At 39.6% G+C, this 22,300-nt stretch overlaps 1 protein-coding gene across 1 annotated transcript in view; it reads left to right on the forward strand.

The window, feature by feature from the left end:
- LOC117947918 (protein diaphanous homolog 1) overlaps positions 1-15,456 on the forward strand; it is a 42,362-nt gene extending 26,906 nt beyond the window's left edge. Inside the window, exons 12-17 of the mRNA XM_034877283.1 lie at positions 3,371-3,523; positions 5,401-5,530; positions 5,621-5,653; positions 6,033-6,127; positions 7,496-7,579; positions 14,685-15,456. Coding sequence (XP_034733174.1) covers positions 3,371-3,523; positions 5,401-5,530; positions 5,621-5,653; positions 6,033-6,127; positions 7,496-7,579; positions 14,685-14,786 — 597 coding nt within the window. The 3' untranslated portion in view covers positions 14,787-15,456. The remainder of the gene's footprint in view (positions 1-3,370; positions 3,524-5,400; positions 5,531-5,620; positions 5,654-6,032; positions 6,128-7,495; positions 7,580-14,684) is intronic.
- Positions 15,457-22,300: the final 6,844 nt, after the last annotated feature.

The raw sequence follows: 22,300 nt of genomic DNA on the forward strand, positions 1-22,300 counted from the left end.
GTCTCTCGCAACTTCATTGCAACAAAACCATCGCAGCTTTTATCGCAATTTTTTCTACAAAAGCTCCCGCAACGTCAGGCATTTTGGGACGCAACAATCTATAAAAAAGGCTGTGAATTCCTGGTGTGACAGTTCCTAAAGCATTATGTCCCCTGATAAGTGCAAATAGGGCTAAAGTTACTATTGCAATATATATATTTTTGTATTGGATTTACATATACAGAGCCTTACACATACAGACAAATGTTTTAGGCTTGTAGGATCTGAAGGTTTCAGGTTAATCATTAGTCAGACTAATCGTTATTTCTTCTAGAGGATTGGGGTTTATTGGCATTAGGGACTGCAGGGTGTGAAGATATTGCAGTCACACAAGAATACCCCCCAGCTCCCGAGCTTTACTTTTTATTTTATTTTTATTTTATGTGATTCTCTCAGTCCTCTGTTCCTTTCTGCATCGGTGCTTCAGTTCTAATCGCCTGTCTGCTGAGTGTTTGAGAATGAAGAGAAACAACGACTAAGAATGGTGGCACTAGAATCCATAGACTGTGGCAGTAATTTCTTTTTTGTCTAAAACACAAAGACAAGCATATTGTGTGCTGGCAAGATGACTAGATAAAAAAAGATTTCATGAAGTTTTAATTCACTCTTGGCTTTCTCTTTCTGATGTCGTTTCTCTTTCTGCTGAGTTGTAGCTAACGTATAATTCTAAAAAGTTCATTTTGCATGCAAGTACAATACAACGTGAGAACATGAAGAGGTCCTCTTGGTAGCAGAACTCTAAATCCGTCAATTCTCTGACACGTCAAACTTCCTAAAGCCCGAACATTAAGGCGGATTTACTCGCCACTTGACAGATATGGAGGCTTTAGGAGAGAAAATAGAGAAGTCACCACCAGCTGGGGGGGGGGGAGGGTTCTCACCTATCATTTGCTTGTTGGTGCTTCATCTTACTGCCAGAATGTCAGGTTATATTGTGCATTGAGGCCATGGCTTCTTTAAACTGTTTACTGTGTTCTGTGTGTAACCATTTCCAAATATGAGAACCATAGCTAGTGATGCAGTAGACAGGGAGAGCTCTGGAACGGGGGGGCATGCACCCCCTCAGGCTAAGATAGTAAAACCAAAAGTAGCTTTTTCAGCAGTTTTGTTAACCGCTCTTGCCTTTTTTTGTGGTCACAATGAAACAAAAAGTATCTTTACCTTCTTCAATGAGACATATTTCTGATAAAATAAATGTGTCTGACATATAGCCGCGAGATAGATTTAAATCAATTCCTTCAGATTTGAGAGCATTGCTAAGAAGCATTTGCAAACTAACCAGTTATTCTTCATCCTTTTTGTCTTGTCACAACTGTTAAACACTAGGGGTGGGGGGGAAAAATCGATACAGCATAGTAACACAATATTTTCAGTGGCAATACTGTATCAATACACAGGTGCCAAACATGGATCTTTTATTATATATTATATACATGTTGGTCAGTTTGTCCCATTTTGCAGCAATACAATAGAAATTATATAAACAAACAGAGAAATGTTTCTTTATAGATAAAATAGGGGTTTCCTTTTGGGGACGTCATTTGAAATTGGGAAAAATTTGAAGTTGGTAAAAAGGTGATAAGTTGCAATATATTGCAGAATATTGCAATATGTTTAAAATCGCAATAATATCGTATCGTGGCATTAGTATCGCGATGATGTCGTACCCATTAAACACTTCTGATAAAAGAAGAACTCCCTCCTTTTTGTCATGTGTCGATGTTTGTTTTGGAGTGTGAAATGAGCTCGAAGATGTTTCGTACGGCTGTTGGGGAGGGGGGGGGGGGGTGCACTACAACTTGCATTAATATATTTACAACCCAAAAGCCAAGCTTACAAGGCAGACTATGATAGGTGTGAGATACACAAATTATGGGGAAACAAATGAAAATAAATACATTTTCTGTATCCCATCATAATTAACATTCATTTAACAAACGGATCTTATAAGCGTGTAATGTTCAGTCTAGTTTGCTTACTTTCCTAAGCTTCAGATGTAAAAAAAAAGGCCATATGTTGCCAATCGGCCCAACTTCTCACACTATCAACCCAACATTTCTTTTCTTCATTCAAAAAGGTGCATGCATACTATCATGTAAAGTGTGATTGTGCACTGAGAGCACGGGCTGATGGTCTGGGAGCCTAAGCGGCGATGAGATGGCCAGCGTGCATCATGGTAAACACGCCCAAATGGGTGAAATACCAGAACACTCAAAATTGTTCTCTTTGCATGTATTATGGCAAATGCATGTCTTTTAACTTCCTCACCTTTGATGAAGAGCATCGCATAGCCCTGATTCCCATGCTCGGAATGAGACAGTCCCGACTGGGGCCCGCCTCAATCTCCCGCACCTCCCTCACCCGCGTTGTTAGATCCTGATCTAAGATAGAGGGCGAGATAGAAATGAATTCATTAAAGCACAGCCATGCTCTTATAGGAGTGTAATCAAAGCTGAAACACACACACCCTGGGATCCAATGATATTTCTCTGCTAGCTAAGACCAAGCATGGTTATGACCAACAACCCTCAAGATCAAGATGAATCATCCAAAACATTTTAACATTTATTTTGGAAGTATAGATTAAAAAAAGGAACAGAAATGTACCTATTTTTGTCCGATTCAACCTTGAGACCAAATCAGAAAGGACTCTGAAAGCAGGTTACACAATCTGACGAGCTGAGCTGTCTCATTTATACAAACAGTTGTTATCCACGATGGTACACATGGTCCTCTGCAAAGACAGTAGATGTAATAGCTGCATATCTGCTTTCTGTTCTTTGTAACTGAGGCAGTCCCACAAGGTTTTGGGAAGTTATTCTTAAAACAGGAGCATATGGTGGGAGTGTTGTAGCTTGCTGGCATGGACCTTGTTTGGAAAAGTTAACTCTTTGTCAAGGACTACGACTCCCATAGCACCCACTCCTTTTTTCCGCCAACACCCCATTGGCAAAACCTGATATCCCACTTTTGTTTAGACTTTCAGAATAATTTCTATCCATATTCACAGGATCTGTTCAGAAGAGGGGAAATTGTACAATATCCTAGAGGGATATTTGTACTTGACACAATTGCATACCAAATAATGATCGCGCCAAACAACAAGGCCCTGATTATTCATCGGAGGTCAAACGAGGTGTTGTGAGGTTGCTGTTTATCACTATAATGTAAAATAGTAAAGCCTTGGGTTATTTTGGTCTACACATGTCAGCACAGACAGCACCTAACCAAGCTCCAGCCTTAACATTGTTGTGTTGAGAAATGAATGTCTACATGCAGTTAGATCACAGAAAGAAAATGACTTTGCTGTCTGCCCCTGTTTGTCTTCCAGCTGATTAACCAGAAGATCAGAATGTGCACGCAGCTGAACAACAGCAGGTCATTTATTTCTGTGCTGGAGTACCTCCTCGCCATTGGCAATTACCTCAACGAGAACGCCCGGAAGGAAAAGGCCAAGGGATTCCGCCTCTCCTCCTTAACTAAAGTGCGACTCCACTACTGTTGCCTGACCTTTGATCGAGTTGCAGCACAGGGATAATAAGACTACTCATTGATATACACCGCAGGCCTTCTCCGCATCTTCTTTCAACTTTCTCTCTTGCTCAGGTTCACTAAGGTCTTTGACACAGTCCTTCTGACAGTTGCGTTACTACCCGGCATCACAGGAGAAATTAAACTTTGCACAAAGTGAGGCCACTCGTGGCTGAATCTCTTACATGTGAACCATCATTAACTGCAGTCAGTCAATGGATCTTTTGATTAATGCAGCAAGTCTGTTTTCTAGCTTGTTTTAAAGGGAAGTTTGACCTTTTTGGGAGACATGCATATCTTGCCGAGATTTAGATGAGAAGATTGACACCTCTCATATACAGGGGCTACAATAAGTTTACACACCATGCTAAAGTTGGCATGGTGCTATTCAGTCAGCTTAATTGCTGGTTTGATTTGCATTAAGAGAGGATCTTATTGAAAGTTCCCGATGCCAATCTCTAGGCATGGTGAAGAGTATGTGATGATTGGGGGGGGGGTGACCCACGAAGCTGGAGCCACGAAGCCGGTTAGCATGTCAGCATGAAGGCTAGATAAAGAAGGACTAGCCTAGTCTGACTTTGTCTAAAGGTAACAAATTTAACAAACCAAGCATAACAGAGCAATCTTTTGGCCCAGACCAGTTGATGTATTTCAGGAAGTCACAATGCCTTACCTAGAAAAGGTCCAGCACCTGATCCATAAACCACAACATGCTGTATTCACACCTCGGAGTACACAAACAAGACATAGCATGTTTATAAGTGAGCTGAAGAGGTGCTGGTTGGTTGATGTTGTTTCTTTCGGACAGAGTCAGGCTAGCTGTTTCCCTGTTTCCCGTCTTTGTGCTAAGCTAAGCTAAGCTAACTGGGTCTAATTTCATATTTACTGTACAGATACAAGAGTAGTCTCAATCTTCAAATCAAACTCATGGCAAGAGAGTAGAAAAAACCATATTACCCCAAATGATAAACCACTCCTATTAAGGTTCAGAAGTTGTTGGATGTATGGTTTTAAGTCTTGTCCGGGGTCTGTAGATGTATTTTGAGTCTCTCTGATTTATGGGAAGATTTAAGGGGCAGTGCTCTTGCCGCATAAGTAAAACTGCTAAATTTAATGACGTCGAGGGCTCTTGTTCCCTCAGAGGTGTTTCCAGTTCTAAATGAGAACAGTAAACTGCTCATCAAATTAATGGCCGACTGCTTCCAAGAAAAATGCATCAAGGTTATCTCTGATCTTTTTTCTTTTTTCTTTTATTTACTTGTAAGCGTCAAACCTTGTGCGGAGTCCTCAGAGACTGGCTGGGCCTTAAATTGGTAAACAACATAACCTAGAAAAAGACCACGAGTACCTATGACAAGGTTAGAGAGGTCCCTCTTGCATTTCAATTATGTGGAACCCTCAAGTACAACATGGCTTGAATTTTAGAGTCATCATTAACATGTTATCCAAATAAATGAAATCAGTCACGTTTAGCGCTGCTGCTGCTTCTTTGAGTAAATATAAAAGATTTGCATGCGTGGAATTTACAAACTGTGTATGTAATCACTGATATGGGAGTTTACACTCACCACGCAAACCTTTGTTCAAGGTACACATACTCAACACAATGGACGTAGAAAAAAATCTCTCTCAACAAAATGTCAACAAACAAATCCTTTTCTTTCCCTGGCCTTCAGTTAGAAAACATTTTCCAGCAGAATACACAAGTGTAGGTATCACAGTTCTCGTGTCTTGCTTCTTTGTGTCCTACGTCCTTGTGTTGTAATGCAGGTAGATATTGGTTTGTTCAGGCTGTGGCCTTTACTCACTCTGTGTTTTCTCCCTCCCCAGCTCTCCCAGCTCCGTGGGAGGGACAGGAAATTCACCTTGGCCCATGCCCTTGTGGAGCAGATCATGTTGCATGAACCGTGCCTGGCCACTTTTCCTCAGGAGTTGGCAGAATTTGAAACTGTCCCTGGAGGTATTTGCTAATCCAGATTTGATCAAAGCTGTAAGAAATCTGTGTGTCTGTTAAATGGAATTCACTGTTTTTTTACTCTATGTTGGATAGCTTCCATCAAAGGCCTGACCGCAGAAGTAGATGGTGAGTGGATCACATGTTACTACTGCGTCCAAAGACTGCTGACATCACTGTACTATTGTCCCAACGTTTGTTGTGTCAACGCAAGATATTTGTGAGAAAGTACAGAAACAATAGCAACATTTACTAGATCTTTCTGTAATTACAGTTTTAGTATACTTTTGTTGAAACACTATAATCTTGTTGTCAAGGGAATCTATAGTATGTATGGGCTCAACCTAATGTCTATGGGATGACTTACAACAGTTGCCACAAGCACAAATACATCCCATCACACCTGAGACAGGAGCTGATTTAAAGCAGCTATTTGCTTCAGTGGTCAAATATGATAGATGGTAACCAAAGTGTGTATTTGTGTGTGTGTGTGTGTGTGTTGCATCAGTCCTGAAGAATGAACTGCAGAAAGTCATTCAGTACAGGAAAACCTCCAAGAAGAGAAATGATGGGGTTCACCCAAACTTCTCTAAAGACCTGAAGGTGAAGTAGTGAATCCTGTGTTCATTGTCTTTATTATTATTTATTCACTCATACGTTTAAAAAGGTAAAATGTGTCGTTTTGGAAACAAACACGGTAGGGATGTAACGATGCATCGTAATTTGGTTAGAAATGTGTAACAATTTCAATCTGAAATTAATCGTAATGCAATTTTTAAACTGCCCAGGGCAGGATCTACCTTTGATTTCACTTGTCTGACTTCTTAGTTGATTTATTTACCCTCGTATCCCTCGGGTCCAATTGACATGTGACTTATTTGGGGTTTTAAAAACAGTTCTGAAATAACATTTTATTTTATAATCCATTAACAAATATTGTCTTTATCCCTTGTGTTGTCTTCCAGTTCACCATGAACATGCCCTTCCAGGTCAAAATAGAATTTTTTTAGTGCTTTTCCAATGTTTTTCACCTTTTTCTGATTTATTTGTCACCTTTTCAATGCTTTTGATGGTTGTTTTAAAACCTGAGCTGGTTTAATAATAGGTTATACACTTATTCTTGAAATTCGTGGTAAACAAAGCTCATTTGTATGAAATTATGCATTGAGTTTGAGTTACAAAGGCAGATTTTCTGAATTATTTTGACTAATGGTTAAAATCAGAGAATGTTGAGTGGATCATAGATGGGTAGATGTCAAAGTTTAGTCCGCATACTGTTTTGAAATCATAAAAAAAAGAAAAAAAAGAATTCAAAAACCCCAAAAATTCAATGAAAGTAATCATTAATGTTACCTGAAGAACGTTGCATGGAATCAACCATGTTATGTTTGGTGAATTTGTATTTCTGATATAAAACACTTTAAAATGGGTTAATTTGACCGGAGGACAACAAAAGGGTTAAAGAGATTAAAAAAAGAATTGATTGAGTTAAGTCATTTTTTATGTGAAATTGAGGTTCAAAACAAACCATTAGTTTTTATTTTATTTGTGTTACTTAGGATGAAAGAAAATTTCAGTTGCGCCTTTGATAAGAGGACGAAACGTGAGAGAATCGTACTGTGAACGTAACATTGTGAATCCAATCCAATCATGTGCTGAGCGTGTGGTTATATTCCTAAAACACATTTCTCGCACAAACAGACTGTTTCCATCTAATAGTGGTCTTCTTCCTTATCTCATCTTTTGATGGCACATTGCTTCCTGTTGGGGAGAATAAGCGCCACTAGGGATGTACACAACTTCAAATGCACTATTTGGATAAGCTAACCCTAACCCATCCACCCATCCACAGTTTTGCAGTAATCCCCCCGCCCACAACCCCCCCCCCCTTCCCACTGTCACCTGATTGACACAATTTGCCACCCACGTGTCACACCACTACTTCTCCTTGTGCTTTTCTCCATTCCTTAGTTGGCAATTGAGAAATATAACACGGATCTCTCTGCACTGACGAAGACGTGTGAGGAGATGAAGAAACTCTACTCCGTCATTCTGGTAATCCATGAGTTATTATTCCAATATGTCTTTTGTACAGCCTCACGGATGGATCGTTCTCTGTTACAGTAGTGTCTAGATGGCCCTCTTCAATTATTTGTCATCTGCCCAACCTACACACTGGGTCAGTGCATATATTTTAAAAGGAATAAGCCCCCAAGGTTATTTCTGTTTCACAAGGTTTCCTTCATGGCTACACAAGGATATGATGCATCTGACACAGGGTATAACCGGGCCTCCACACCATTTAACAACAAGGACAGCTTCTCACTTCATTTACAACCACAATGCACATTGAGTACCAATACTGTAAATGGGCCAGTGTTCACTTTCAATTGCAATCCTTTGGCAAGATGTTTCAAAAGCAGTGAGCTGATAGGCTGCTATGCCATGAACTAAAAAGAACTACTACAAACTACTATTTTTTGGGACTGTTTTTGCCCCTTATTTTAACCCCAACCAGCCCGTCAGACACCGCCTACAAAGAGCCTGGGTCTGTCCCAGGCTTCTGCCTAAAGGGGAGTTTTTTCTGTTACTGTTACTGTTGCTTGCTCTGGAGGGAACTGCTAGAACTGTTGGGGCCTTGTAAATTGTGGAGTGTGGTCTAGACCTACTCTATGTGTAAAGTGCCTTGAGATAACTCTTGTTATGAATTGATACTTTAAATAAAATTGAATTGAATTGAAGTAGGGATACAATTTACAGAGAAAACAACAAGTAGGGTTTGGCCATCTGTCTTCATATCGACCAATCGTGGTTGCTCGAGATTGCCGATAGGTGATCCATTTTTTGGGTGAGGGGGGGGCTCAGCGACAGAGGCAGAGCAACACAGTTAAAGTAACGTGAATAATCATACATTGAACCTTTTATTTAAAAACGTTTGAGCATTTAAAAAAAAATCTATTTAATAGTAACGTGTCCTCTACTTATAATGCAATATTTGCTATGCAATATTTATTTATTATTAATTCTTAACCTTTTAATTTCATTACAGTGCAATATGTATTTATAATTAATACTTAACTATTTAATTTCATTACAATGCCATATTTAAAACTCATGACTTTTTGACAAAACTCAGGACTTCAGGAAAAAAAAGACAAGGTACCAAGAGACAAGGTAAGCACAGACATTAAATACACTAGGTAATGCGGTGACGAGAGGGAGGGGAAAAGAGGGCAGGGAAGCAGGTGGAAAACATCAAGTAATCACAAGCGCGGGAGGACACAGGAAGTAAAACTAAAAACAGGACGAGACAAAAACCCAACTTCAAAATAAAACAGGAAACAGAACATACAGACACCCAATGGAACATGAGACAACACAAGACCGGTGAGAACACAACACCAAACACAAGACAGGACAACACAACCTAAAAAATGGGGAAAAGACCCCGAAACCCCCCCCCCCAAAAAAAGAACATTAGTACAGTAATACACCAACAATGCCCACTATTCAGTACAATAGCCATCCAAGACAAAGCCACAAAACCCAGCCAAGCAACATCAATTACTGATTTGATACCTTCAAACATGCACAACAGCAATAAGCAGTAGGACATAAATATAAATTTGCAGCCTTGAAACATGCTATACTATCTACTTTGGATAATTTCTTCAGGATTACTGAACAACAACTGCTGGCTACTGTAGCTAGAAAGTGAGAGAGGCCAGTTCATCCTGACCCTTAATGTGCTATGTCACATTGATGAATGGTCTACAACGGTTTAAAAATGAGAAGCTGCACGAGCACCCCTGGTGTGTTTCTGATAGGCTTTTTAAAAAAAGGAATGTATTAGCCCACAAGGACACATACCAAAGCATTTGGTTTGCTGCTTGTGTGGAAGTTCATATTCTGAGAAATCCTTTTTTCATTTCATTGACATCTCATTTTACATATATTGGTTACAATGGAATCATTCATGCATGTATTATTTTAGATTTGAATGTTTTCTCCTTTTAAGTGGAGACCAAAAATGATTATATTCTTTAATGAGTTTGTCTGAGAACTGTAATTGCCTTTAAAGGTGCAATATGTAATACTTACAGCCAGTGTTTAAAACAGTTACTGCAGTACAAATTCAAAATACTGGAGAGAGTCGCAACTGACAGAGACACTTCCTCGGCTTAGAATTACACTAGGAACCGCTAGAAATACCACTACCTTGCCGTCCTTTTCCCCCCTACCGAAAGACACACTTTATTTAGACTTAGACTTAGACTTAGACTTCTCTTTATTAATCCTTTTGGGATGACAAGGAAATTGAAATTTCCAGCATCCGTTTTTAGCAAGAAGACTAGATAGATAGATAGATAGATAGATAGATGAAATGGGAAATTACAGTGTATACAGTATAGAGAGAAAAAAGAGGAAGACAGTATAAATATAACAGTAATAATAATGGCGATAAAACAAACCTTTGCCTATAAAAAAAGACATTTACCATACATTATCATTAAGCGTCAGTGTCGAGTGAAGTGTCCAGGTATTTATGTACTGTCCTCTTTGCCCTATTCCCCCCCCCCCTCGAGTGAGGAGTTGTAGAAAATTCCCTCACACATATGAGATTTAGTGGAGTATTCTTTTATCGCACAGTTTATAAATGGAGGACATTTCCTTTGCTCACTAACCTGGTTGGATTAGGTTTATATAACTTACACATACTTTGACATCTTAACAGGTGCTATGTCTTTTTTTTATAAAGTCCCCACCAAAAACAATCAGTACAAAATTAGGGTCTGTTTTTCACCTTTCCCATATGTCCATGGACAATCCATCATCATAAAGACCTATCCTGGTGTGTGTGAGCACAGAGATATTACAGCCTGAGCTGTGAGCTTTAGGACTAGGAGGGTGTTTTATTAGGCCCACAATTAGATTCCTGAGTACTGCAAACTATTTCCACAACTCGCACACGAGTAAGAAAAGATGGAGGTTACTGAACACAGTCAAGGCTATAAAGTAAATGTACATCCTTCTCAAATTTGTCTATTTTGAGACTGGTGTACGTAAATCAACAAAGGAATAATGTCATGTTATTAAATGTAATGTCTTGATTCCCACAATGTAAAGAAAAACCTTGAAATTTTGGTAAGAGAATGAGATGACAAATGCCTGTGCAGTAAATGTGAAGCTATAGCCAGCAGCTGGTTAGCTTAGCTTAGCTTAGCGTAAAGCCTGAAACAGGAGGAAACAGGTTGCCTAGGTGACTTCATGGAGTATCTCCATCACTGCCCTTGACATAATGCCTGTAAATCCAAAACTTGTCACCTTTACACTTTGTTACAAGATAAATAATTAAAACATAACGTGATAATTAGTGAGCTTTAGAAGTCCCTTGTACAAAGACTCATGTGCCCAGTCTTTATAAAAGCACAAGTGGTATTGATCTTCTCATCTTACATTTGGCAAGAAATCAAATAAAGATCCTATGGGAGAAGAAGGAAGTGTGTAAATGTGCATCTTACTTGCTTTTGTGTTGGACTTCTGCTCATCAGCAGATTTTGTGGATCTTATTCATCCTTCTCTGTATTTTGAGATTCCTGTATGAAACGCCTAATTAGTTTAAAACTACAAGGTAAATGCATTTGATAGTCATAAACATGTCAAACATGCACATCTGGGGCGAGACGCCCTCCATTGGTTTGGCACAAAAGGAGCTCTGACATTGATATTATAGTTCGATGAAACGATAGGAAATCTCTTCATACATAATTTAGTCATGGACCTCTGTTTATGATTCAAGAATTATGACAGAATTGTATGTTAGTTTGAGGCAGAAATCATTTAAAGCTAGACATTTAACAAAAGTCTTTTTTTTAAGATTAGTGTTGCTCAGTCTAAAAGAGAAATCAATAACTAACAAAATGCTTGAGATGAGATATTCTTAATGATAGAAATATCCTGAAAATGTACTCCAGATGGCCTTTTTTTTCAGATTTTAGAATAGCTTTTTTTTTTTAAACAACTACTTTCAAATTTGACCAACATGTAACTGGCTTGGTTTATGCATCATCATACTGCACATATCAAAATTACAGAAACCATGGGAGGTCATCTTCTCCCATGTACTGGAAATAAAAATTCCCAAAATGTCTATTCCTTTAAAGTGAAACCAAAGATAACTCCGCAGGATTTCAGTAAAAATTGTTCCTCTGTATGTTTCAGACAACAGTTTAGTGATGTAATGGCTGTGACCTTTTAAAATTCACCAATTTAACCTTTAACTGTAGTGCCCCTGTCAAAATTTGAATTCAATTTTTTTTTTTTTATGAAAATGAACGCATGTTAGTACAATACAAATATACTAAAGAACCAAATATGTGTAATAGAAAGCATTAAAGGTCCCATGACATGGTGCATTTTGGATGCTTTTATGTAGACCTTAGTGGTCCCCTAATACTGTATCTGAAGTCTCTTTAATATAGACCTTAGTGGTCCCCTAATACTGTATCTGAAGTCTCTTTAATATAGACCATTGTGGTCCCCTAATACTGTATCTGAAGTCTCTTTTATATAGACCTTAGTGGTCCCCTGATACTGTATCTGAAGTCTCTTCATATAGACCTTAGTGGACCCCTAATACTGTATCTGAAGTCTCTTTTATGTAGACCTTAGTGGACCCCTAATACTGTATCTGAAGTCTGGTGGAGGCTGGGGGGGTGGCCTTGACCAACTGCCATTTTGCTTGTTTGAAAGCCATGATGTCTCTCTCTCATGAGTGGGCTAAGTTATCTGGGCGGGAAAAAGCAGATGTTGACGCTCATGTTTCTTAATGCGTTCTGACATATGTTTCAGGTCTGTCCCTGTCTGTGTCCATGAACTATTACAAGCCCTTGTTTTAAACAATAGGAAAGCAAGGGAAGCAAAAGATTGCATTGGCGTACCCACAGCTAGTTAGCCAAGCCTTTCTATCAAACCAACCTCGGGAAAAACTTCTCTTGTAGGTTTTCTTCTTTTCTCTGGCCTGTTGGGTTAAATTCACTTCTGGCTTGTCTGATCCTTTTACGATGAATTTTTCCGCTAATGTTCTTCTTTAACTGAAGGATTTAACTGAGTTTGGGGCTAGCTGAACTCCCACGACAATGCTACTCAACGTCGCCATGTCGCACTTGCACTCCTCTCTGAGATAAACGTCCAGTCTTGCCATGTTCTAATCTATGGGCGATATTTTCAGAACCCCCAAACCATAAAATTCGAAGACGATGATTGGCGAAATATGTACTTTTTTTGCGTAGCACCCGGGCAATCATTGGCTTAAATTCTAGTCTGGTAGTGCTGAGCGCTGAGTGCTGGCTGCTACACCAAAATGCTACATGTAATTTACATTCAACACCACCACGTTCATGTTGAGTAAAAGCAAATATAATTCTGGAAACGTTCTCAAAAATCACTATTAGAATGTAAATAACACAGATTATTTCTAATCTCTGCTCTCTAATTTCTGCTCTCTATGGTTGAGCCCCCGCTGTTTTGGAGTTTTACACATGTTGTAAATATTCATAATTTGAGAATTGTATCAAAGCAATTGGGACTAACTGTAAATACCACAGCCATCCAGCTTCACTCCTTTAAATTTAAGCCCAACCCTTAGTCCCCACTCCTACCTGCGACCCACCCCTCCTACCCGGAGAAAAGTGTGTGTCTGAAACTTCCTGCTCGTACAAAAAAAACTTCAGGAGCGTTGGAGAAATGATTGAGACTGACTGGGCTGTGGTGTTTTGCAAGAGAGCATCAGGTTGGGGAAAAGACGTCATATTAAGTCACTTCTTGTTGGGGGGGGGGGGGGGGGGGGGGGGGAGAATTGATAATGATGTCCTTGAATAGCCAGGATGCAAATGTATTATACATAGAAAAAGCTCATGGAAATTATTGTGGGGTTGATTTTGGAGAGGTTTTTAATTTGTAGTGGTCCTGAGGCATAATTTTAAAAATTAACAAACAGGAGGAGACATTTTGTGTTACATGCTTTGTTACATATCTGCTCGAATATATCCTAATTGGATAATTTCCAAACAAGTTGAACATGTTGCATGCCTTGACATGCCATCGGCAATAAAAGTTGAACGACATGTCACATTACCTTGTCTTCTTACAAGACCTATCCTAAAAACACCATGCCTGTAAGACACTAACACAATGGATTCCACCTCAAAAAGGTGTTTTTAATTTAGCTTCTTTAGGCAAATGGTTCAAACCTTCAGATGACACATAATGCTTCTGTTGCGTGTGATGAACATGTCAGGATATGGTCTTTCGTCTAATTTTTTGGTTGCTTTGGTAACACTTTATCTTAACCCTCATTATTTAGCATTTATAATTTGGATAGCAAGAAATTGTTTTTAACTCACTATAATCCAGTTCTTACTGTAATCTAGGCTCCCATGTGAGCTTGGATAGTCACTTCCTGATGTCTCTGCCAGTTTTTCCAGGTAACTGCTCATCTCTAAGCTAACATGCTACAGTAAGAAAGCTACATACATCGTAGAGATGTGAGGAGTATCGCTCTGCTCATCTAACTCTCACCAAGAAAGGGAATAAGCCCATACACCAAAATGTCAAACAATTCCTTTAAAACGTCTGTGATGAATGAGTCTGTAATAATAATATCAGTAACCATATGACAAAATAAGGAAATACAGCAACTTATGGCCTTTTTAAATCAGTTAAACATCATTTAAAAAAAATGAAAATGGGTGCCAGCAGCAAGGTTTGAGCTTGAACTTCAACCTGCACAGTCAACTGCATGTAATAAGTCAATTAGTACACTTAGCAACTGTGACCCTTTCTAATAAAGTTTGACTTGTGAATTACTCATATTTTATGCCAGCAACCCTTAACCACCTAGGTATAAGTATTAATTGAGCAGTGCATGTCTACCTCATTGTATAAGTGCACTCAATGAATGCATTGCATGCTGAGGCAGTATATGAGGTAATTATATCAAAAGACCATTGTTAAGAATTTGCATGACCCAGACATCAGTTACTTTCTTAAAGTGACTGCAGTTGCTAATTGTAAAATAGTTGTCTCTGAGAATGTAATTGCTGTCAGACAAAAGTTTTTAATTTCCAAGCAAGTAATCCTGTTTTTCTCTCCCGTCAAGGTTAAATTCGGCGAAATGGCGGATCAAGACTCTCAGGAACTCTTTGGGTTGATCTGTCAGTTCATCCACGACTTCAAGCGGGCCCATGCTGAAATCATATGAGTGTGAGACTGCAGTGATGCCTATTAAACAAGTCTTATTGTCTTAGTCACAGATCAGAGAGATTACAACACAAAAAAACAGGATATAACTGTTAATACAGCATTTGATATTGAAGATTGAGTCAAATATTGCATGGATTAATATTTTCAGTAGCAGATTGTATATTTTTCCTGTTGTACAGATAATGTATTTTATAATGGGGTCTGGATGCAAGTCATTGTAAGACCATGAATACACCATGAGGTGTATAGTTATGCCCATGCAGCTGGATAAAAGGATGTAAGTGGAAATTATTTTATGAATATAAAACCAATCTAGTATGTTGCATTATTTCATGTGAGAAGTTTTTTTTAAATTTTGGATTGACTTTGTGTGTGCTTACATTTATTTTGAGACGAATCAGTTATGCAGGATATTAAACTCCTGGGTTGGAAGAAGCTCAAGTGTGCTGCTAATACCCACAGCTGTATGCTGGCAGACGCACAAAACAGACATTACTATGGAAGCCAGCTGAGGCTGCTGTACTTTGGGTGCGTGATTATTCTGAACATGCAATTGTGCTGTGGTCGGGGACGTTCCCTTTCTGGGGCTCCATGAGGAGCTCCAAGGCTGTCTCTGATTAAGGAACAGAGCTGCACTGTTGCATGATGAGGAACACAAGATTCCCCTTTAAAAAGGTAGAAAGATATTCTTAGCACTGGTTAGAACTGATTTATGTTTGCCCTCATGTCTTTCATCTTTCTCTTGGCAATGCCCCATAGATTATCAATGGGGTTCAGGTCAGGAGAGTTTTTGGGCCAATCAAGCACAGTAATCCCATGGTCATTGAACCAGGTTTTGGTACTTTTGGCCGTGTGGGCAGGTGCCAAGTCCTGCTGAAAAATGAAGTCAGCATCTCCATAAAGCTTGTCTGCTGAAGGAAGCATAAAGTACTCTAAAGTGTCCTGGTAGAGGGCTGCGCTGATTCTGGACTTAATAAAGCACAGTGGACCAACACCAGCAGATGACATGGCTCCCCAAACCAACACAGACTGTGGAAACTTCACACTGGACTTCAAGCATCTTTGATTGTGTGCCTCTCCATTCTTCCTCCAGACTCTGGGACCTTGGTTTCCAAATGAGATGCAAAATGTACTCTCATCAGAAAAGAGGACTTTGGACCACTGAGAAACAGACCAGTTCTTTTTTTCTTTAGCCCAGGTATGATGCTTCTGACGTTGTTTGTTGTTCAGGACCGGCTTGACAAGAGGAATAGGACATTTGAAGCCCATGTCCAGAACCCCTCTGTGTGATGGCTCTTAATGCAGTAACTCCAGCCTCAGACCACTCCTTGTGAAGCTCCCCCACACATGTGAATGGCCTTTTCCTGACAAGCCTCTCCAGGCTACGGTTATCCCTGCTGCTTGTGCACCTTTTTCTTCCACACTTTTCCCTTCCATTTAACTTTCTATTAATGTGCCTTGATACGGAACTTTGAGAACATCCAACTTCCTTTGCAATAACCTTTTGAGGCTTTCCCTCCTTGTGGAGGGTGTCAATGATGGTTTTCTGCACAACTGTCAGGTCAGCAGTCTTCCCCATGATTGTGAATCCCACTGAACCCGACTGAGAGACCAATTAAAGACTCAGGAACCCTTTGCAGGTGTTTTGGATTAATTAGCTGATTAGAGTGTGATACTTTGAGCCTACAATACTGAACTTTTGCACCATATGCTAATTTTCTGAGATTTTGAATTTGGGGTTTTCATAAGCTGTAGGCCATCATCAAAATTATATCAAATAAAGGCTTGAAATATCTCACTTTGCATGGTATGAGTCTATATAATATAATAGTTTCACCTTTTAAGTTGAGTTACTGAAATGAATGAACTTTTGCACCATATGCTAATTGTTTGAGTTTCACCAGTATGTCTACGTCGGGACGGATGAAACAGCTGTTTTAACTGTCCCCGACCTGGCTGTAACTCCATGGATTTTAGGTAAATGCACAAATATCTGTGTTTGTACAATTAATTATGGAGGCGAGACATGGAAAAGCAGTATTAGAAAGATGAAAATATATTTGAGTCCACCAGGTGGGGGGGTTGAGTTTTCCCATGTTATCCTATGGAGACTGAAGGGCAGGGGGCGTTTTTTAGATGTCCAGTCGTCTAACCCACATAAAAACCTAGTGAAACGACATTTTCCACAATAGAAACATGACATAAATTGAAAAACATACTGTTCTAGCTATGAAAATGGCCAAATCATCCACAGTGCATGATATTTCAATAACCACTTCATACGCGTTTCAGGATGACGGCAATTGGTTGTTAACAGACATTCACAAAGACGTGTAACCCTGCAACAATCTATCTATAATAACAACTTTTGAAAGTACCATCCATGATATACAGTGAAATATTAAAGTTGTGGGAAGTTTCTATGGCTTAAACTGTATGTTTCATTTGTCCCCCCATGCCCCAAACATTACGCACGTCCCACTCTTGCAGTATTAACTCCTGAACGGTTTTGTTCAAAGCTGAAAATGCAACTGTATTTGACAGACGACACGTGTCGGTTGCTACTGACAAAGTATCAGCTTTCAGTGCGATACGACCACTTTGTAAATTACGTTTAATTAAAAAGAGTTTAAACTGTCCTGGCTCTCCCCTGTTCTGCTTTTTCACTTTTGGTTCTCCAGGTCATACATTACAAATACGTCTAAATGTCAGGATATGTTTAATTTCTAAAAGCTTTGAGAACTTTTCTAACCAATTTCATACTGACATCTTTCAACGCTGCGTTAATTAAGCCCATGTCCAAAACGTTTTTTGTTTTTTTTCCCTCGTCGTCCCTGGCATCGTTTCAAGAATAGTCGCGTCCAAATGGATCTATTTGTAAAAAATGACTCAACACACTACTACATATTCCAGGCCTACAAGTGCTACAAATAACATAGAGGTGGAGAACACTCAAGGAATATAACGGCTTGTGAGATTTTCACCAGGGTGACTGGAGCATCGATCAAACGAAGATGGTCTGACGAGTCAGGGTTAAACTATTGTTCTTGATTGCAGATGGAAGGCAGGTGTAAGCAGGGGGAGCAGGTGATTGTAGAAGGTGGGTCAGGTGTGCATGGTCAGCTGGCAGCAGCAAGAGAAAGAGTAAAAAAGAAAACGGCAGGCAAAAACAGGGCAAGCCAACAGAAAAACTCAGACAGAAAAACTCACGGCCAGGGTGGCACTGGCCCGCCCACTTCACTCACTGGCCCACCCAGCCAAGTTTGATCAAAATACGTTTTGTTAAGGAAAATGTTGAAATACAGAAATAGTAACAGAACTAGTTGTGTGTTGAATGTGTTGTCTCTTCTGATTAAAACAAAACTGTTTTAACCATAAAATAAGGATCAGGCATGGGATGTAGGTGGTTACTATGGTAACAACAGGCAGAATCTCTGGGCTGTGTTCAGCAACTCATGTTAGGTACCTGGCTTTTTACACAATGTACCGTGGATGTGTTAAGGACTGTTAACAGTTACCGCGACAACAATGGCTTCTCTTTAAAGTGGTACGAACAGTTTTCTTGGATGGTGTAGAGTGTAAATAATTCAATTCAATTGTATTTATGTAGCGCTAAATCACAACAACAGTTATCTCATTGTGCTTTCCACAAAGAGCAGGTCTAGACCGTACTCTGGGATGTTATTTACAAAACCCCCAAAAATTCCCACCAAGAGCAAGCACTAGGCCACAGAGGCAAGAAGAAACTTCCCTTAAATGGCAGAAACCTGGAGCAGATCCATGGCTCAGGGTGGGGGGGCATCTGCCTCGACCAATAATAATAAGCTTTTCTGCAGAACGTGCAGCCATTTCCCCAGCGGAGCTGATGGCCCATCAGCGACAGAGGAGAACCCAGTCCAACGGGTTTAATGCTTCGAGCTTTATTATTTAAGTAACCTAGTAGCCTTCCTATTTGATAAGAAATCGTGAAGATAACTTATCTGTGAGTGACGTAGTTTTTAGTTTTCTTTGATCCCGTCACTGCCGTGGACTCACTGTCTAAGATTTGGAGCCTTGCTGGCCACTTGTAATTATATCTTTCATGATTCAAACAATGCTTGGCTGGAAGTTTATATTCTTTGATTTTTTACTCCTGCTTATGATCTGACCGCGGTCCTGAAGCAACAGTGCTGTAATGAATGCACGAAGGATACGTTACATGTGTAATTTCTGTCTGATGTAGGCTAGGCTATGTCATAGGGTATGTACAGGCCTTCTTTGCTATTTGGGTTCATGTTTAGTTGCCACTTTAAAATGGTTAACCTGCTCCTTCCAACACTTTTCTGATGTATTTATTTTAAAATTCTGCACTTTGTCTCAAATAAAGATAACATATGATAAATTACAATGTTACACTGTGCTCATTGTTGTTTAACCAAACTTTAATGTTTTCTGAAAATACATGTCTTTCCCAACAACCCACATCAAAATAACAACATGTTACAATGTATTTTAAAGGAAGGCAAACACTATAATACTGGTCCCTTCTTTTCTACACTACATCTGGAGTGAAGCTATATTGTCATTTAGTTGCTCAAATGCTGAGTACTAGTACCTACTGTAGGTTTGGACTTGTCTTGAACTTAACGAAGGTGGTCTTGAGCTCAGCCCTGCATTAAAGGTTACGCTTAAGCTTAACTCTATTAAAGTCTATATATTCTTATCTAGTTTTCTTTTCATCTACCTGCATGTTGCTTAAATTTGACTTTACTTGACAAAAAAAAGTGTTATAATGTGTAGCTACATTATGTCACTACATTATTAAGACCAATAGCTTACTTATATTTAAGTAGTAAGATGAAGCTTAATAAATTATTCACAGTCTTGGCTGCAAGCCGTCATCACATTGTGCTGTTCCCAACACAGAGTGATCGCCACAGTCTCCTCACTGTCCTCACAAAAGTTATGGAGAACAAAGGAAGCATAAATTACATGGGGCAGGTCCTGCAAATTGATGCCAATATGCCTTTTCGGTGCAGTAAATCTGGCTTTTAGGCGACCAAAAGCACATTCAATGACCACAAACATAGCCCTTTTTGGTAGATCTAAAATGATGTGTCGTGTGTAGTTGTCCATGAGCTTTTTTTGATCAGTGTAGTGGCACAGGAGCATATTGTTTTGCCCTTCGTAAATCTAATAGGCTCAATATCTTCTCCAGCAAGAACACAAGCATGTAGTCCGACATAGTCGTTGTTCTGAGACGTCGTCGCGGGCTAAGAGGTTGAGGGGTATGGCAATGACATCATCGATACACAAGTATGCGGCTTTGCCGTCCAAACAACTGACAAGGGCGCTGTTTTCCAATTTTTTCAATCTGGGACCAACAATGCATTTACCGGACTAGTTTGGAAGATGGGTCCTTAGATGTTTAGCATTCCTAGTCTTTGAGCACTTATCCATTATGTGCTCTAGTTGAGAACTTTTATTAGCCACATATGTAACAGAATGGACTACTAACACTATATATGTAGTTGAAAATACTTCCCCAGATAACATTCTCTCTGGGTTCCATTCCACATGCACTGAAATCTTAGACTCTATTGCCCCTTATCGGATTTTAAGCTGTTAAACCTAAAGCGGACCCCTGGCTAAATGACACCACAAGGGTCCTTAGGCAACACTGCAGACAAGCTGAAAGAAGATGGAAGAAAGACAATCTACATGTGTCACTAGGTGTATTTAGGGTCAGTCTAGCCACATACCAGAAGGCTGTGAAGGTGGCGAAGATGCAGCATCTAATTTCTGACATAGCTAGCAGTTGTCACAAACCTAGAGTGTCATTTAATACTATTAACTCAGTCATAAATCCATGCACCTCTGCTCCGACAGATGTGTCAATAAGTACATGTGAGAAATTTCTCGGTTATTTTATTGACAAAGGGGCATCTATCAGGCAGATCACCATTGCTAAATTTAAGGTGTTTTTACCTGCTTCGCCTACATACTTAGCTGTGTTTGAGGAACTTAAGCCAGTTTCTCTGACTTTACTTAGTGAGGTTGTACAATACATGAAACCTACCAACTGTCCCTTAGAAATGGCCCTAGCCAGAATGGTGAAGTAGGTTTTCAAAAGCACCATTTGGGAGAGTCTCTTACTTTAAGTTCGGTCCCAGCTGCCTTCAAACATGCTGTGGTCAGGCCCCTACTTAAGAAGCCTAATCTAGACCCTACAGCGCTTTAGACCAGTCTCTCATCTGCCTTTCTTTCAAAGGTTTTATAGAAAGAAATGTTTTTATACAGTTACAAGTCATTTTACAACTGAACTTTGTTTTTGAAAAATTTTAATCTGGTTTTAGATCACGCCACAGTGCTGAGTTGGCAATGTTGAGGGTACATAATGATATCGCCTTGTCCACAGATGCCGGGTATCCTACTGTTTTAGTCCTTTTGGACCTCACATCGGCGTTTGACACTGTGGACCATGCAGTCCTCCTCTCTCGCCTTGAGAATTGTGTAGGCATCAGTGGCTCGGCACTCAAATGGTTCAGCTCCTTTCTGTGAAATAGGAGCTTTTCTGTTATGATAGGTGACCTCTCCTCGTCTGTTAATCCTCTCTCGTGTGGGGTACCGCAGGAATCCATTCTTGGCCCTATTCTGTTTTATTTGTATATGCTGCCTTTGGGGGCAATTATAGGAAAGCACAACCTGTCTTTTCATTGCTACGCAGATGATTTGCAAATCTATTTGCCTATGAAAGCAAATGACAGTGTCGCACTAAACTCCCTGCTTAGTTGTATCACTGATATTAAGTTGTGGCTTAAACGGAGTGTATTATTTTCAATACTCCAGGCCTGCAGGATGGTCAAGCTTTGAGTTTTGGAGCTCTGGCATCTTATACTAGATCAGCTGTCAAAAACGTGGGGGTTACTTTTGATTGCAACATGAAATTTAAAGAGCAGATCAGTAATATTGTTTAAATTAGCTTTTTTTCTGAGATTTGTCTGCTGGCTAAAGTTAAACCTTTTCTAAGCAGGCACAACCTAGAAAAGGCCATTCATGCTTTTATTAGTTCAAGGTTGGATTACTGTAATGCTCTCTATGTTGGTCTGAATCAGACGTCCAGCTCAAGCCTTCAACTTGTGCAAAATGCTGCTGCTTGCTTTTTAACAATTACATCTAGACATGCACACATCACTCTCGTTCTGTCATAGCACTTCCTAAGGTATGCCAGCAGACAGACACATCTGGGCTAAACCAAGTGAGGAGGGGCCTCAACACGAAGGACAAACAAAAATGTTTGAAGTTGGGAAATGAGAGGCCACCATCCTCTTTCCTGTAGGACAGGAGGATTTCTTTTTAGAGTAGCCTGACTAAGACAAAAAAACATTTAAGCCTTTCATTTTAACATAAATTTAATTAAAAACCTAAAAAAGATTTGAAATATACCTTTAATTAGACATTTAACCTTCCTCTGGTGTTAGCTTTCTGCTGCCATCTGAAGTGTTAGCGGGTCATTTTGGACCCGTGTATTAA

The sequence above is a fragment of the Etheostoma cragini genome, chromosome 7 (assembly GCF_013103735.1).
Source record: "Etheostoma cragini isolate CJK2018 chromosome 7, CSU_Ecrag_1.0, whole genome shotgun sequence".
In the NCBI taxonomy this organism is placed as follows: Eukaryota; Metazoa; Chordata; class Actinopteri; order Perciformes; family Percidae; genus Etheostoma; species Etheostoma cragini.